We start from the raw sequence: 17,017 nt of genomic DNA, 5'->3' as shown, positions 1-17,017 counted from the left end.
AGGCCCCCGCAGCCCGAGCGGCCGGGAGCAGGGAGCGGGGGGGGGCGCGGAGCCTCCCAGCCTTTGCTGTTTCCTTCCCAGCTGCTGGAGCCGGACCTTCCTGTAGAGCCCCCGAGCCGGGGGTCTGCGTCCTCCCAGGACTCCGGGAGCTGGCACCCAGGGCTTCGGGGCTGCCTTTCCGCGCGGCTCGCGTAGCAGACCCCTGTGTGGGTCGCGGGTGCGCCCAGGGAGACGGGCCGTGTCTGGTGCCCGAGAAGAGGGAGGAAGGTGCAAAGAGATGCAGGTAACCCCGAAGTCGGAGGTTGGAGGCCCCTAAATGCAGGGCGCTGCCGCGATCGAGCTGGTCCCCAAAGTTTTCCGGCTGTGCAGGGGAAGGCGGGGTTGATTCTTCGGTGACCAGAGCCCGCGTCCTGGTGGGTTCGGGGGGACGGGTGCTGAACTGGGGGTCTAGGGAAGGTCAAGCCCAGAGCTGCCTGCCCAGGGGGAAAAACCAAACTGGATTTAAAAAGCGTTGGGCTGGGAAGCGAAAGGCCAGAAGGGCGGGAGCTGCAGCCTCCAAACAGCCCCGATGCCGGTGGGACCCTTAACCCAGCTGGCAGGGGATAGTCCCTCGTGTCCTGGCGATCCAGGACTGGAGCAGGGCTCCCGTGCTGACGGCTGGGATGTGACAGGCAAGCTTCGAATCTGCCCCGTCTCTGCCCCGCTGCTAAATACCACAAGCGGCGGGTGCCACAAGAGCCCATGGACTGCAGCTTGTTCTGCTCCCGTTTTCCTAGCACCGTGGGCAGTTCTCCCCCGGCCCCGGCTGGGCCAAGTGGTGAAATGAAGCTCGGCCAGGTAAGGCCTGTGTGCCCTGTGTCAGGTAACCCCAAAGCAGCAGACGTCTCGCACTGAACGGGGGCTTACGGCGCTCCAGAGCTGGCACCTTTGCCCAAAGAGCAAGGCAGGATGCCCTGCAGTGTGATTCATGCTCCCAGCATTGCAAGAGCTTCTCCGGGTCCGTTTATCTGAGCTCTGTCCGGGGCCCTGATCCTGGGAAGACGCATGCATACGTGTGCATGCCCTCAGCACCCGCCCCGTAGCGGGGGACATCCTGCCGTGTCCAGCTCAGGGTGTGCTGGGCTCTAAGATGCCAAGACAGATGTCACCCTCTTGGCTATGCTCTCTTGAAGCACTGTGGTATCGAGGACCGGCCTCTCCCCAGGATCCTGCTGCCTCTCATAAAAGGTTCTGGGCCTGTAGCACTTAAATGGCCATTTTCAGTGCGGGCGGCCTCGTCACTGAGCTCCGCTAGCTGCGTCCCTCGTCCCCGCCTGCCCCCGTGGCCCCAGGAGAGGGGCTGGCACATGCATTGTAGAGAACAGCCTGTTTGCTGCTCTCCCGCCCACGTGCCGAGGCAGTGGCTGCATTCGGCAGGCGTGACGGGCTCCTATAAATCACAGCGTTGCTTTTTCGAGGGGGAGTGGGCAGGCAGCTGGCAGCTGAAGGAGAAGGGCCCAGGGGTGGCAGCGCCGGCTTCAGACCCACGCTTGGCAGCTGCGGGTTCCCAGTCCACGATGATGAATGTGATGGCTGAGGAGTTCCCGCTCGTCTATCCCAGGCGAGCAGAATTAATCTCTAAAGGCCACTAAGAGGTGGCTGCTTTCCCTGTCTGCACGCAGAGGAACCCATGCAAGGCCTGAGACCTTCGTGGCCAGCACGGCAGGTGCCCGTGGGCCCGGCTGCATTGCTGGCAGTGCACGTCGGCAGTCCTGTCAAACTGGATCCCATCTCGCTGGCTCATGTCCCCGGACCAGTAAAGAAGCAATGGCCCATGCAGCCCTCGGGTACGTTCGCGGGTGGTGCGTTGTGCTTTCCCTGCCGTTGCTGCCCAGGCCCGGTAGACAGAAGCCAGCTCAGGTGGGCTGCCACATATACCACATTCGCACTCTGTTTTGCTGTGTAGGTGTCCCCGGAGATTAGCAGGCAGCCGTCAACACGGATTGCAAGCACCTTTGTTTCTCACGTTTATTTGAAGTCGTGCAAAATATATGGCAATGAGGTACCCAGCCTGGAGGGGAATAGCGCACCTGAAATGTCCATGGGGCAGGAACAGGGCACTTAGCAGGGGCAACTGCCAGAAGCTGTGACTCCTTGTCTTTCTGTAGGGCCACCGTTGTCTTGCTGCCAGACACAGCCGCGGGAGAGGTTGCGCTATCACGGTCTGATGCTGCCAAGATCCTCCTTTGCCTCTTTCAGTGCGAGTGAAAGGGCCCGAGCCAGAAATGTGGAGAAAGCCGAGGGGTGCGGAGGGACTGAAGCACTTCAAACGCCTTTGAAGCACTTTGGAGTTAGTAGTGCAGATGCACGTGCTGGTTGACACGCTCTAAAAGCACCGGAGCAGGTGCAGTCGGGCATGTGGCATGTCCAGGACTGGGGCCACTTGGTGGCCGGGCTCCATTTCCCTGCAGCCCTGGTGGTGGCAGCTTCTTTCGGCTCCTGGAAAACGAAGCATGCAGCCCTGGCCCCAGCCCACCCCGCCTCGGGGGCTGAGATCCCTGCAGCACCCGCTCCAGACCCGCCTGCCCCAGCCACGATGAGTGGTGGTGGGGGCTGGGCAGAGGCTGCTGCTGGGCACTGGAAAAAAGTGGGACGTGGCAGCAGTGGGACCTGGCTTACTCCTCTACTTGGGCTCGGACCAATTGCCAGGTTTGGAAATAATGGGATATGGGTTAATAATGAAGCAAGTGTCTGCTATTGCAGGCCACTCAAAGCATGGGAGGCATGGAGGGAGGCAAAGCTAGTGGGACTTTGCAAGAGCGAGGAGGCCCTAAGCCTGGCCCGGGGCAGGCAGCACTTGACAGCCTGGAAAGGACTCGGATTCAAACTCGTCTTCTTGGTTCAACACTTCTGAAATCCTTGAATGGCAACCAGGGAGATGGAGGGGTGGTGGAAGAACGTCACCTTTGGGTCTAAAGGGAGGGATAGCTATTGAGAGGCTTTTTGAGAAGAGTCACAAAGCTGTTGGTACGTGCAGTTTTCAGCCCAAATTAAGAGTTCCCTGGAGCCGGAGGACAGACTCCCATTGACGTCGGTGTGCGTTCGGCCAGGCCCTTAATGAGCCAGGTGTGCAGCCACCCGGCCTCCCTGGCCTGCTCCCCCAGCACAGCTCCTGTAGCCAGGCTTGCTTTACAGCTGCCCCAATACCTGCTGCCTCCTGTGCCCATCCTGTTCACGCCACGTACCTGTGCTCACATTGCCTTTAGCAATGATTTGGGGGTGGCTATAACTTGTTCTGTTTAAAACAACCCAACCTATTCTCCCTTGAGCCTTGGGCTTAGCAGGGCTTTTGGCGCTACGGCTTGTTCTCAGATTCCCACTCCTCCTCCAGTCTGTCTCAGCTGCTCGGTTCCTAGACAGATGCCAGCTCTTACCGGGACAGCTTGGCAAACCCAAACGAGTCGGAGGTGCTGAATGTATTTGTCGCTTATCACTTCTATTTCCAGCTGCGCTAATGTGCTGCGTCGCCCCCTTCGCCTGCTCTCTTACCAGCAAACGGTGCCAGGTTGGCAGCCCCAGAGCCTGGAGCAGGTTTGCTACGGTCTAAGCAGGGCCGGGTCAGTGGTGATGAGCAGCTGTTAGCAGCGACCACTTTATAAAATCCAAGGCAGCCCAGTGTGGTCTGTCAACAGAGAGACAATGGCCTGGATCCATCTATCTTCTGTAGCCCCCATAGTCTGAACAGATTCTCATCTCTACTGGGGGTTAAACCCCCGTCACGTGTACAAGCACCCTATTATGGGACTGGTTTACTCCACATCACAGCCTAGGACGCTCCATTTTGCACAGGTAGAGCTAGGCCCAGACCAGTTCCAGCTTGCTGGGGAGGGAGAAGAGAGCCAGGCGTGCATCCCTGCTTGCTAATCCCCTTGCACCCAGCTCCCGGCAGCACCAGGCACGAGTTCTCCCCACCAGCGGAAGTACCTGGCGGGTCACAGGTGCCCCTGGCACGTTCCTCCAGCATCTCCAGGGTCCCGTAAGGGAAGGCTAAGGGACACACGGGATTCTCCTGCAGCACCGGGGTTTGCAGGTCTACTGCCGCTGCTACCTGCAGCTTCTGAGTGCCTCTGGGGCTTGGTGATAGCCACGGTGTCCTGGCAAGGTGTTTGTTAGCGTAGATAACGATGGTGAAACGGGTGACCGTGACTAGTTAGCGACCCATCCCATTTGCCTTCTGGAATGAGCTCGTTCGCTTTCTGGAAAAAAGGCAGCTGCCAATTCTGGGTCTCAAAAGGGGGTTGCTAGAGCCCTCGGTCTCCCCTGGGACCCTAATCCCTTTTCTTGCACCAACTGCACTGAGTAGTAAAGTCATCATCCATGCAAAGACATTAGAGGGGCTACCCAGCCCAGTGGCGGGCGAGGTGGACGGTCTTTGGCTGAGCAAGACCTGTTCAGCAACTAGCCAGGCCTGGGGACAGTGTATCGACCATTCCCAAACCCCTTGGAGACTGGCTTGGGGGGCTCCTGAGGGGTGCCTCTGCCTCTGTGCAGCCCCCGCTGCTCCCCAAATGCTGCGGCGGGAGCTGGTGCCCTCCCCAGACTCTGTGTCCCGGGGGCCAGCTTTGCCCTTTGGCTGTCTCATAGCGAGACGCAGGTCTTGCAAAGCTGCTTGTGCTGCCCCCCTCGCTGGGGTGGGCAGAGGGGCACGCACAGACAGCCCGAGGAAAGCGCCGGTTGCTATAGCCAGTTTTAATGGAAGCCGGTCTCTGCCCTTCACCAATATGACGGAGCGGGACAGGCTTCGGACGCAAATTCGGGATGAATGACGTAGCTGCCCCGCTGGGCTCCTGTCTTCTCGAAGTGGCTCGTGTCCCACCTGGGAGAGGAGACACAGCAGAGGTGTATAAGCCTGCGGGCGCTCCCTTGTCAGCCCCCGCGACGTGCAGCCCGGACTTGCTCTTTGCTGAGCGACGGCAGGAAGGTGCTTCCACCTGCTCGCTGCCAAATACCGACTGCTGGGTTTGGTGAAGGGTGGCCGGGCCAGGGGGCCGCCTTGAGAGGCAAGAGAGGAGGAGAGGGATGTTCAGGGCCAAGGGCAAGGACATCTTTTCCTAGCGGGGCCTTGCCTGTGCTCCGCTCGGAGCAGGCACCAGAATGCACCAGGGTGGACTGGCATTTTCCACACACGCCTGCAGCTACAGCAATGCCCCTCCGGTGCTAATATCGCCAGCCCCAGGGCTATGGGGCAGCATTCATAAATCCCCAGCTCCTGGAGTCGTGGGATTAGGTCAGAATCTGCTGCCGGGTTTTTTAAAAAGCAGATCTCTCACCTTTCTGGCTCTGGAGAAAAAAGGCTCAGAAACCGGAATGCAAATGGGGACAGCCCCAGGTTCATCATCTAGCGTGGGAGCTGTGTGTGTGTTGTGTTTTTGCTTCAGCCTCATCAGCTGAGCTCATGATCTCACTGGTTTCTAGGTCCCTAGGCCTGGACCTGAGCCCGGAAGAGCAAAGTCCTTGGCTGCGGCTAATCTCATCAAACAGGCCTCGCAAGGCCCGTCCCAGGGTAGAGCTGCCAACTGGGTGGAAGGACCCTAAAAGTAAATTTGCAGAGATTTAAGAGGTACGGCTGGCGGGCTGGGGAAGGACGAGGCAGATTAGCAACCCGCAAGGACCAGCACGGCATGCAGACGTGTCTCGAAGGGGCTCTGCTGCCTGTGCTTTCCGTTTTATGCTCTTCCCCCAACGTGTCTGCTACTTGCCACGGTGGGACACAGGCCTATTTGCTATACGGAGGCGGTGGACCTAGGAACTACGAGTCCCCCTCAGTACCTGGAGGGCAGCCACTAAAGGTATGATGCTGAATCCCATGGGACAAACGATGAGCGAAGAGGAAGGGGAGCGCAGGTCGCAGGTTAGCAGCCAGCAAACACATCAGAGGGGCCTGCCCAGTAAAAAGGGGCTTCATCTCCCTGGGAGCCTCGCCGGGCTACCGTCAGACATGTCATTGGACCTTACTGAAATCCCGAGTTGACGGCAGTGGCCTGTCATAGGGGAAAGTGCAGGGCTGTTCTCCACAGGGAAATACGTTACCTCGTGGCGCCCCCGTGCCCCCCACTCCCAGCGGCCCCGGGGGTAAGGCTCTTACTTAAGGTTCATATACGGGGATGATGGCGGCGGGTTGTGCAAAGGTGCATGGCACGTCGTTTCCTGGCGGCTGTCGCAGTATGGGATACTCCTGAAACACAGAGGCGGGCCCGTGTTAGCCGTGGCCCATGCCGGCCAGGCTCCCTCGTCTCCTCCGTGTCGCTGTAAGCTGGAGGGTTAGCGATGTTCCCCACCGGCAAGGGACGACGGAGCAGCGTGGGCACTAGAGAGCTGCGTGGTGCTGGGAGTGCAATGGGGGGGAAGACTGAAGGCCCCAGCCCCCGGCTGCAGGGGAGATGGCTCTCTGGGCCTCTCGGGCTTGGGGGAAGGCTGCTGGCATGCCCTCCGTCGCATGGGGAAGGGGGGCAGCCAGTGTGTCCTTGGCACCTGTCCCGGGGTAGCTAGGAGGTCGCTTTCCCAGCCCTGCACCCAGTGACCTGCCCAAGGGCTGAGCTTCGGGCAGACCTGGCTGCACCCGAGCTCTCTCTCTGGACAAAAGCAATGCCCAAAGCGGCTTTCCGACTCGGTGCGGTGAGGCTCACAGTCCCGCTTTGGTGCGTGGCCACTGTCTGCCCCCATCTAGCGCGTTGCTTGTCCCCAGGCCCCTGGACCAGCCACGCGGTAGTAACTGCCCCTCCTCGCCCTGCCCTCCCACCTCTGTGGCTCAGCCTGGCGTGGGGCTTTTGGGGTCCCCTCTTTTGGCATCCTCTGTCCCGCTGTGAACGTGGGCTGTGTTTGGGGGTAGGGCAGGGGCAGAAGGGAGGTTTCCCAGACTGTCACCCTGGCCAGGATTGCTCCCGTCTCCTGGGTGCAAGTTCAGCGTTGCCTTCGGTCGTGACTCTTGCAGCCAGTGGCTGCGATGAATTGTGTCAGCTCTCTGCCCCCCTCCCATGGCAGAGGCAATGGGGGGACCCCGGGGCATGAGGGGATGGGGGTGGGAGTGGTCTGGCTTCCCCTGCCAGCACCCCCACTTCTCCCAGCCTCTCCTGGCCCTTTCCCAGCGATGGGGGATACTGTTCGGGTCCCAGGCAGTGGGGTGGAGGGTGGGAGCAGGGGGCCCCTCCCGTTTCCCACCCACCACCGAGGCACCGAGGAGCGTGGCAGGTGCAGGCCCAAAGGGCACGTTCCCCAGAGCCCCGGGTGCTGCCAGACGGGATCCCCGGGGGCTTCTTGGCTCGGCCACCGGAGACACGGCTGACCCGGTGGCCTGGCTAAACGGCTTGGACAACTGAGCATGGACAACTGAGCCTTTGCCCCCTGGCACGTCGGACGGGAACGAGGGCCCCGTCCCCACAAGCCCTGCTGCACCCCTACTCCAGGTCTGCAATCCTTACTCCGGCCCCCGTTGCAGGAACCGATGAGCCGGACTCTGACTTTGCTGAAGCCGGCGCCTCCCCCGGATGTCTTGGCTTCCAGAGACCCCGGAGAGAAAGCCCTTGACCCTGAACGGGGCTGCCACCCCGCCCCCAGCAGAGTCCTTTCTCCGTGCATCCCTGCTCCCTTCCCGGGCCCGAGAGGGGAAGCTGCGGGTCCCCCGCGCAGCCTCCGAACCTTACAATCTTCTCCACGAGCTGGTTGAGCCGCCTCTCGTTGGGGGCTCCGTCCACGTAGTAATCCATCCCTCGCAGGCAGTAGTGGCGGCCTGTGCACGGGCTGTGGTAGCCTTGGAAGGGGCGCCTCCCGGGCACCGTGTGCTGGTGCTGGAGGGAGGGCAGCTGCTTCCGCGACAAGCTGTTCAGCATGTTGACGATGACTTCCCGTTCTGGAACGAGACGGGTTTCGTGGCAGCCTGCAGCCCCGACACGTGGGCCCGTGGCATCCTTGGCCCACCCGCCCCCTGTTACCAAGCCCACGGCGACTGGGGCAAACCATGCCCACCCGTTAGTCCCAACGAGGTGTACGTGCTCTAGTCGTATCACAGTGTAGGGCACCGGGGACCCTCCAATGAAGCTAGGGTTTAGGCCAAGCCAGTGCAATTACCATAACTGTTGAGCTGGTCGGGCTTCGGAGGGTATCTTTCCCGGAGAACGGTCTCCATTTCGGTTTCCTGGGAGGAAAGATTTCAGAGCCTTTGCTTACGTCCAGTTAACGGGCAAAGCCCTCGAGTCCTCTACGGAGCGGGATCAGCAGGGGCAGGGCCCTTTGCTCGGGGAGGTGAGGGGCCGTCTTGCCTCCTCGACCTCTCGGTGGCAACTCCCAGTCCCAGGGCTAATTGGTGGTGATGATGATGTGGGAAAACACTGTCTTCCTTTTGAAGGGTATCGTTGCATTTCATCTCTTAGACCTAGCTCCTCAAAAGCACCAAGGCCTCTAGCTCCATCAGTGGGCATTACCTTTTCCCTCCATCTGGGATACAGGGATAATTGTACTTGCTGCCCTACTGCCTTGAGATGCCTTGGTGGAAGTGAGAAGCAGTATTACATTAAATTGAGGCATGGGTAATGAGATGCCAAAGCTGTTGTTTGGGGAGGGGGCTTAGCTGGGCGATTCACATTGGGACTGTTAGAAGAGCCCCATGGGCTGACACCCCCATAGCCTTGCAAGGACACCCCCGAGCGACCCCCCCCCCCCCCCCCCCCCCCCATGGCGGGGTAGGAGCTCAGCTGGTTTCGTAGAGAGGGCGAGGGGGTTACCTTGGGCAGCCGGGGCAGGTAGGTGGTGTATCTGTTCCAGCTGGCACTGTTGTAGGGTCCTGTCCGCCATGTCGCGTACCGGTCGCCTTTCACAAAAATGGGGTTGTACGTTTCTGAAAGACAAGCGGGCAGACAGACGCACGTTTTCTGTCGGGGAAGGAGAAGAGCAGCAGGTGCAGCTCCACGGTGCTCTGAGGTCCTGGGATCCAGCCTCTGGTATGACCCACGTGAGACCTGGTAACCCCTGTATCAAGCCCCGTAGCTTATGCCAGCCCGAAATGTGCCCCCGGCCTTGAAGTCATCAAGAGATGGGACCCCCCCCACTCTGCTCTTGGACTCCAATGGCCAGTCGCTCTCCGCGGCCAATCTGTGACCCATTACTGGAGTGGGTCTGGCTGCGGGTTCTTGCTCTGCCTTTTTCCACCGGGCAAGGGAGCATTTCTGTTCCCAATCATTTCTGCTCATGAAGATGCAGTATAACCCGGGTCATTCCTAAGTGAGAGGTTTGCAACCCACTGGGTGCATGGCAGGTGGCTGAAGTAGGCTGAAGTTGCATGTTGTGCTTGGACCACACTAAGGGCACTTAAAATGTGAGCGACTGCATATTAAAGCTCATTAACTCATGCTAAAGGCCCTCTGAGAGTCCCAAAGTGACGCCACATCAGGCGAGGGTTCACTCTGGGCCGTGCTACCCCAGCTCATATTAGGCTCACTTCAGTGTGCTCCCTGGAGATAAAACCAGCAATGTGCAGTACTCCAGCATCCCAGGATGCATTGCTCCCAGCCAGGCCCCTGCTCACCAGCCTTCTAGTGGCAAATCAGAGCTGTGCAGCAAGAAATGGCATTAACCCTTAACGTACCACAGATTTAGCATGGGCTATGTGCAACGTGGAGCTCAGAGACAAGCTCCTCAGCTGTTTGCCCTGGATTTTACTTCCCAAGAGCTCATCGGTGGTCCCTTGCAGCTCATTGGAGAAACACCCTCTGATGCCGCCAACATCTGCAGCCCGTCCATGGCCCTGCCCAGCTGCTTGCTGCCACTCTATATACCCTGGCAGCCAGGAGCCCAACCCTGTGAAGCAGCCAGATTCGCCTGTGCTCTGCAATCAAATCTCTTCTTGATCTTGCCTAAAGCTAAAGATGCAGAGCTCTTGCAGCCTCTTGCTGTTTTCTCCGGCCCTGCAATCGTATCGGTGGCTTTCGGCTGCATCCTTCCTAGGCCCATTGAAAACGGGGCACGGACCTGGATGCAGTATTGGCCCTTCAGTGCTGCATGCAGGGGGGATACCGCCTCTTTCCCCCTCCTCGCCCTGCCCCGGTCTATAGAGCCACGGCTCATGTTAGTCCTGTCTACCACCGCAGCCTGGGTAAAACCTGGATAACCGAGACAGCCAGACACATGGCCCTGGTGCCTAGGCTGAAACTCATGACATCCCATGACCTGAGCAGGGCCACGCCTTGTCATTATAGGTCGGGGAATGCGGGTCCCGGTGCAGGGACCGACGTCGTTTCCACTGCAGCTAGAAGCGAATCGGCTCCACACTGCAATGCTAGAGGATCTGGGGTGCTACAGGTGCCCTCTTGGGATGCGACCTACAGCGAGGCCTGGCTCCCTCCTCAGTTTTAAAGATCCTTTGGGAGCTTTCCTGAGAGAAAGGCAATCCTCCTTACCCGAAGTAGAAGGAGATGCTTTGGTATCCCTGGTATGGCTACGGCATCTCCGTTAGGGGAGGCACAGACTCCTTTGCACGATCCCCTTGGCATGGGAGGAGGGAAGCGGGAGGCACAGGCCCCGGCCCACAGCTCATGGGGACCGTGTTGCCTGCGAGACCCTCCAGCATTGCTCGCAGCTGGGGGAACCGAAGGGCTACGAGGGGGCTGGCGGGAGAGCAGAGCCCGACGTCTGTAGCCCGTTACTTGCTCAGCGGCTGAAGAAGCGCAGGGTGCATGTAGCCAGAGCAGGATTTTCGAACCTCCCAGCCGGGGCTTCGGTCGCAAGCGTTGGACCCACATTTGGGCACCTGCGTCCCACTGAACGCGCGGTGGTTCGGACCCCCTTTTGCACCTGGGCCCAAAGTCTGTATGCAGCCTCCTGGCTTTGCCGGGAGCTGCGGGGGTGTCGCATGGACCCTCACGCAGGGCACCTGTTTTGGAGGCTTAGCTGAGCTGTAACAGCAACCATCCCATCCCCTTCCAGCACCTGAGCCCCAACACAGCCGCGGCGTGCCCACGGGAAGGGCACCAAGGAGAAGCAGTGAATGGGGGGCGCCAGGAAGCCAGTTCATGGGTGCCACCAATTAAAGAAAGAAACCAAACTTGATTTTTATGAGCTTGGGCCGGGCCCCGGAACAACTCTGAGCTCTTCTTCCCCACTTGGAGGAGGAAGATGAACCTTGCAAAGAAGGGGAGAAGCTCAGTGACAGGAGGGAGGAAGAGGGACCCTCTGTATCCCCATGGCCGAGAGAGGAGGGATCTTGTCTCGGCGCCTGCAGCTCCCAGGTCAATAAATGTAGAGCCTGGCCTGCCCACCTTCAGGCAACCTCATCCCTTCTCGTGCCTGGATAGACCCACGTCTGCCCTGCTCGCTGCTGGTGACACCCGTAAAGTGCTCGCGGGTGGTGCCAGGTCTCTGCTCGTGGCAGGCGCACACACACAGCTCCATCTTCCTTCCCAGCTGGGGGGCAGAGCAAAGGGCCAGGCAGGTGGGGCAGCGTCTGCGTGGGGAGCAGGGCTGGCTTTGCTAGGAGGCTAACAAGGAGAGGTCCCCTGGTCTCTGTCCTCCCCTCCCGACAGCAGCAACAGGAGGTGGGAGAGTCAGGGGATGGGAGCCCGTTTGCAGCAGTGGTGGGACCTGGCCCTACTCGCCTGCATGCACTTTATCCTGGTTGCTGAGCAGGTCCGAGCCTGCCTGGCGCTTGGATGGGAGACCCCAGTGGAGTGCCAGGCACTGCGGGTACAAGGCATCGTGGCCAAACGCTACGTTGGAGAAACCGAAATGGGTGGCAGAGACTCGGTGCGGTCCCGCTGGGAGGCTTCAACCGTCTCTGCCCCTGGGCCTGGGAGCTGGGATATAAGGGAGGAGTTGGGAGCTGGCAGCGGGGCACGGGCAAGGGAGCGCTCCAGCGGTACCTTCGGGCCTGGTTATCCAGTACTTGTCCGGCCGATAAGCGGTGGGGTCTATGGAGCTCTTGTAGGAATACTCCTGCACTGCCTGCTTGATCATCCTCTCCAGGTGAGCTTGGTTCACTGGATTTTCCACTCTGGGCATCGTTAATCCCTGCAGACGACAGGCACCAGGGACAGATGATTTAGGGACGCTTGCACCTGGGTACACGGCTCCTTTAGCCAGGCTCCCCCAGAGGCATCTCTCAGCACTTCCCCGCCCGGTGCATGTAGGTCCTGCCCTGTCCCGCACCTCTTCCCTGGAGCTGCATCACCCAACCCACCAAAAAGACGCTGCCCTGCACCCACCTGTGAGCTGTGTGGGACAGAGCAATGTGCTGGCTCCTGCTGGAGACTTGCTTTGGTCTGTAATGGAGCAGGATCCAGCCCCTCTATCCTCTGCGTTTGCTAAATAGCCGCATGCCCAGTCTCTCCCCCTTCGCCAGAGCAACCACATTTGCTCTGAATGTCTCTGGGCAACGTCTCAATCCCTGCTTGACGGGCTCCGAGTCCAGCAGCCGGGCGGCAGTCGAGGGGTACCCAGCAGCCCTGCATCCCCCTGCTCTGCATGCTCCCCTGCTCCGAGGCGCGCGGCCGGACCCCACCTGGAGCTCTCCAGCTCGCTTGGCAGGGGATGCAGCCTGGAGGCATCTCAGAAATGCAGCAGTAGGCACTCCCTGGCAGCTGGGTAACCCAGTCTGGGACTGGGAGGGCTTTGCTGGGAGTGGGTAACCCAGGGTGACATGCAAGCTTCCCTCTTCCTCCTCCCCAGCTCAAGCAGGGAGCAGCGCACAATGCAGAGCAAACAGCCTGGTGCAAAGCAGGCTGGCAGGATGCACGCAGGCGGGGGGAGAGGAGCAGCTGGCAAAGCAAACATGAAGCCTGGAGCCCTTTTTGCAGGCTCTCCATCCATGGCAGGTGGGCCAGGGAGATCAAACGCTCCTCAACCCAGGAGAGACCTGCAGGAAGAAAACACGGCTTGGTAACCTCAGCGGGGAGAGCAGCTCTGGGGACGCCCATCATGCCCTCCCCTGGACTCCTTTTTAACACGGAGATGGAAATCGCTGTCATTTCCCTGCAAGACCCCTGAGGACGTGGCTCGCTGCACAGCCAGAGCGCAGGGGATGGCATATGCGGCCTGGCTGGAGGAGGAGGACAAGCATGGCAGGGAACGAGAATTAATTAAGCATCCTGCTTAATGAATTCATGGTTGCAGAGCGGGTGGGGAAGCTGGAAGGATTATTAGCGTTGTCATTAGATCTGGGAGCCGTCGTGCCGTCAGGTGGAGTCTGGGTCAGGGGCTCTGAGGTCCGTCCGCGGGCTCCCAAGGAAGACGGAGGCGGATGGAGCTGCGTCCTCTGCCTGCCAGGCCGGGCGCTCACCTGGGCCTGTCTGAAGTGCGTCGGGCAGTCAGGAGGTTGCACTGCCGGGCTCTCAGATGGGAAGATGCATTTTCAGAGCATCCTTCCACGGTGGAAGGGGAGCTGCCGGCCTACGCCACGGCTCCCCGCTCCCTGCTTCTGCAGCCGCCGGCACGTGGGTCAGCGGCACCCTGCAAATCTGGCTCTGATACCACGGCTTTGCTTGCACTGAGCTACTGGACTCATGATGCCCGTGTTCCCCCTTCCCCCACTGCTCTCACTGGTCCTCTCCTCTTGAGACCTGTTGCAGTTTCTTTGTTGGCCCGTCCATGTCACTTTGAAGGGGAGCGGTGACAACGAAACCTCCCCTCGGGCAAGCAACAGGTCCTGAGCGACCGCCGTGCCCGCGAGCATCCAGAGCAGCTGTGCGAGCGAAATCCACCCACGACGGCCAAGAATGCCATGACCACCCCCTGAGCTGCCAAATCTCCCCCAGAGCCAGGGACCGAAGACAGGCCTGGCAAGGATGGTGCCAGGGAGGCCTCGAATGCAAGGACGAGCTCCCGGTTCATCGCGGGGCTCGCGGGCAGCGCGCAGCGTTCACGAGGACGTTTTTCTTGGCACGTGGGGAGGTTGCAGGCTCAACTTGGCCTTGTTTTTTGCAAGCCTCTTTACTCAGATTTGCCCTCGGACCGAGCAGAGCTCCCTCCTCTCGGGGCTACAGAGCACGGCAGTGCTCGTTTCCCTCCGTCTCTCCACCAGAAGCTCCTCCACTTTAACCCCCCCAAATCCTTACACGTTGCCAAGCACAGGGATGGAAACCGGGCTCTCTGCCCTCGCTGGAGCGTGCCCAGTCGCTCTGGCTCGGTGAACATTTAATTATTCCCTGCAGACCACAATGGCCTCGTTGCATTGCCCGACATCCTGCTCTCGGGTCCCGCTCCCGGGGGCACCTGGTTCAAAGCCGTGCTCTGAATCGGGCAGGGGGGATTATCCCCGTGTTGTGTTTGTTAAGCACGACAGCAGCCCCAACTCCTCCTCTTCCTCCCTGGCTAGGTGACTTGCTTGCATGCCCCGAAGTCCCCGAATCCCAGTCTCTCCCAGCAGGACCTCCAGCCTTGGCCCCCCAGGCAGCGTAGAGCCCTTCCCAGCAGTCCTCTACGTGCCAGCCTCCCTTCCCAGTGCCCATCCACCCTCCACGTGGTCCAGCAAAGCTCTGGCGGGCACGGACCCGAGAGCTGCACCCTTCGACGTGCGAGATTTACCTCTGTGATAAACTCGTTTTTCTTCCACGTGTTTGACAGAGGCTCCTTATAGTTGTGCATCATGGACCGTGGCGGCCGGTAGGATTCGGTGTAGGTGCTGATGGGCGTCTTGGTTTTGTGAGCAAAGAGGAACATCTTGTGCTCGGGTCGTGGACGGGGACTGAGCCTGCCGTCCCAGCTCGGGCACGGCCGCGCCAGGGGCTGTGTGACCGGAGCGAAGCTCTGAGTCGCGTCGCAGGGGAGAAGAGGGAAAAGCTGCCCACTCTTCTGGAGCGAGCGCCGTCTGTGTCTCGAGTACGCCAGCTTCCCCTTGCTCGCATCACCTGTGATGTCACAGTCGGCCCTAATGTCGGTAAAGTATAACGGTGGGCAGCCTCAGGGCGGGCACCTTGGGCATCCGAGGTGTGATAGCAACAGCTCTCAGCAATCTTCCCAGGGTAACATCGTCTAGGTTTGCTCCATTATAACATTGGGTACCGGTGCCCAGTAACCTCCGTAACTACCAGCTCAGCGGATGAACTGGGATTCGGGCGATGGACGGCTCCATGTAGCGTTCCCAGTGTTCGGTTTTCCCGAAGGCCCTGTCCACACGGGCACTGCTGCTCTCAAGGGATGCAGGACTGTTGGCCCTGAGCCGAGGACCCGGGGCCCAAGTGCGAGGGAAGCGTCGCTGTGACACGAGGCTGGGGGCGCTGGGGGCATCAGCAGGGCTGCAGGCCCGGGCACAAGCATGTGAATGTGGGTTCAGGAGTGAAGGTGGCCTGACCAGAGCCCAGGGAGCCCCAGCTGAAGGAAGACACTGGCTCAGGGGATGCCCTGGGTAGGAGGGGTGTCCACATTTGACTGTGATGTGTGTCCTGTGCCCCATATTGCTAGACACAGAGGAAGAGTCTCCTTCAGCTCACGTGGTGGGCACGCGGCTTGGAGCGGGCGGCTCTGCGCTCTGCCCTCCCTGTTGCTGTGAATTTCCAAGGAGCCGTGTTATGCAGCCGTGATCCCTTGACCCTACCAAAGCCGGATGTATCCAGGTCCACGTGCTGGATCCAGGGACGTGCACATAATCCAGGTGCAGAAGAGTCTGCAAGGCCAGTTTATGCGATGCGGTCTGTCTCAGTCTGCCGGGCACCGCCTCGGCACGGTGCCCAAGGACATGCCCTGCGGCTTTATAGCTGTCTGGAGCAGACCTAGGATTGCACCGCGCAATGTGCAGACCTCCGTGTTGAGCTAGAGCCCGCTCATCGGGCGTTCAAGTAGCCGGGGTAGGATTTTCACGGTGTTAACTTGAAGGTAGGCCGCTGCGTCACAGGCACGAGGAGCTTCTTGGAAGAGTAGTTGGTGTCGGGACAGCTAATCCTGATAAAGTGTGCACCCGCTTGCCTAAGAACGACAGGTTGCTGCATTGGTTGCTGCGAGCCGTTGTGTGAGGTGGGAGATAAGAGCTCGGTTCCTCTGGCATCCTCTGCTGAGGTCCCCAGCTGCAGACGTAGCGCGGCTCCGACGGTTCATAAAAATCAAAAAGTGCGGCTGGAAAGGACCCGCAGAGGCCACATCTAGTCTGACCCCTGCCTGAAGCAGGGCCAGGGATCGGTCCAAACCCTCCTGCACAAAAGCATCCTCCAAACTCGTCACAAAACTCCCCTTAGCCCTGACACAGGAGAAGACGTCACGCCTGAACCTGCCCCAGGGAAAGCGTGGGGACCGCGGCAGCCGACGTCCAGCTTCGAACTTTGTCTGCAAAGCCGGCTAGGATCTCCCTGCCGGGCTGGCCACCCGTCAGCGACTGCTACGATTTCTAAGGTGCAGCACGGCTCCGTGGACAGACTCCTTATTTCTGCTCGGATCATGAAAGTAGATCTAGGGCTCTCCCGTGTTGCTCACTGCTGGCTAGCGGTGCCCATCCCTGGAAATTTGGTGCACTTGGTTTCTACGCCACTGAAGGCCTGGTTTTGCATGAGTAGCGGGGCTGCCGAAAGAAACCCTCGGACCCCCACATCCACTCGAGGGGGTCAGCAAATGGTTGCTGTAGGAGAAAGGCACCAGGCTTTCCTTTAGCAGCACCTCCAATAAAATAAAGGCTTCCTGCCTCTAATGCCCAGCCTCCCACCGCCGTAGCCCGCGTGCAATCGGCCTGGGCCAAAAGTGCAATGAAGCGTGCCGCAGAGAAGCGGGGCTGGAAGAGACCTCCAGAGGCCATGTCGAGTTGTGAACGCCCTGCCGGGGGCAGGATCAGCCCCGTCCAAACCAGCCCAAACACAAGTTGTCGTCGAGACGCTCAGCCAAACGACCGCTCCTGTCTCATCGGTGCACGTGGAGCGGCGTTCCCCCGGCTTGTTGTGCGTCCAGTCGCACGGCACACATGACTGACAACTGGGGCCGTGATTCAGCCTGTCTCAGGCGGGCGATTTCCAATGCTCACGTGGCAAGTGGCCGAGGCAGGGACTGGACAGGAGCCTCCGGTCAGGCGGAGAAAGCA

The 17,017-nt window shown here is 60.1% G+C and overlaps 1 protein-coding gene and 1 long non-coding RNA gene across 7 annotated transcripts in view; one reads left to right on the top strand and one right to left on the bottom strand.

Moving 5' to 3' along the window:
- The first annotated feature begins 20 nt into the window (after positions 1 to 20).
- The window catches only part of LOC112548649, a 54,309-nt gene continuing 37,312 nt past the window's right edge, over positions 21 to 17,017 (top strand). Inside the window, exons 1-4 of the long non-coding RNA XR_003092302.1 lie at positions 21 to 283; positions 777 to 1,826; positions 1,946 to 2,041; positions 2,148 to 2,688. This is a non-coding gene — a long non-coding RNA (uncharacterized LOC112548649). The remainder of the gene's footprint in view (positions 284 to 776; positions 1,827 to 1,945; positions 2,042 to 2,147; positions 2,689 to 17,017) is intronic.
- Positions 2,699 to 17,017, bottom strand: part of CUNH9orf24 (chromosome unknown C9orf24 homolog) — a 16,169-nt gene continuing 1,850 nt past the window's right edge. The window contains exons 2-7 of one of the 6 annotated variants that reach the window (XM_014527225.2): positions 11,886 to 12,033; positions 8,757 to 8,869; positions 8,104 to 8,170; positions 7,675 to 7,885; positions 6,125 to 6,214; positions 2,699 to 4,855 (exon numbers count right to left, since the gene is read on the bottom strand). In XM_014527225.2, coding sequence (XP_014382711.1) covers positions 4,753 to 4,855; positions 6,125 to 6,214; positions 7,675 to 7,885; positions 8,104 to 8,170; positions 8,757 to 8,869; positions 11,886 to 12,033 — 732 coding nt within the window. In that variant the 3' untranslated portion in view covers positions 2,699 to 4,752. Of the gene's footprint in view, positions 5,032 to 5,458; positions 7,886 to 8,103; positions 8,171 to 8,756; positions 8,870 to 11,885; positions 12,034 to 14,544; positions 16,773 to 17,017 lie in introns of those variants that run through there. The other 5 variants (XM_025195008.1, XM_025195007.1, XM_025195006.1 and 2 more) reach the window with 5 other exon arrangements.

Source organism: Alligator sinensis, unplaced genomic scaffold (assembly GCF_000455745.1).
Source record: "Alligator sinensis unplaced genomic scaffold, ASM45574v1 scaffold1836_1, whole genome shotgun sequence".
Classification (NCBI taxonomy): domain Eukaryota; kingdom Metazoa; phylum Chordata; order Crocodylia; family Alligatoridae; genus Alligator; species Alligator sinensis.
The sequence above is the reverse complement of the archived record's forward strand: the minus strand, read 5'-3'. Positions and strand labels throughout refer to the sequence as shown.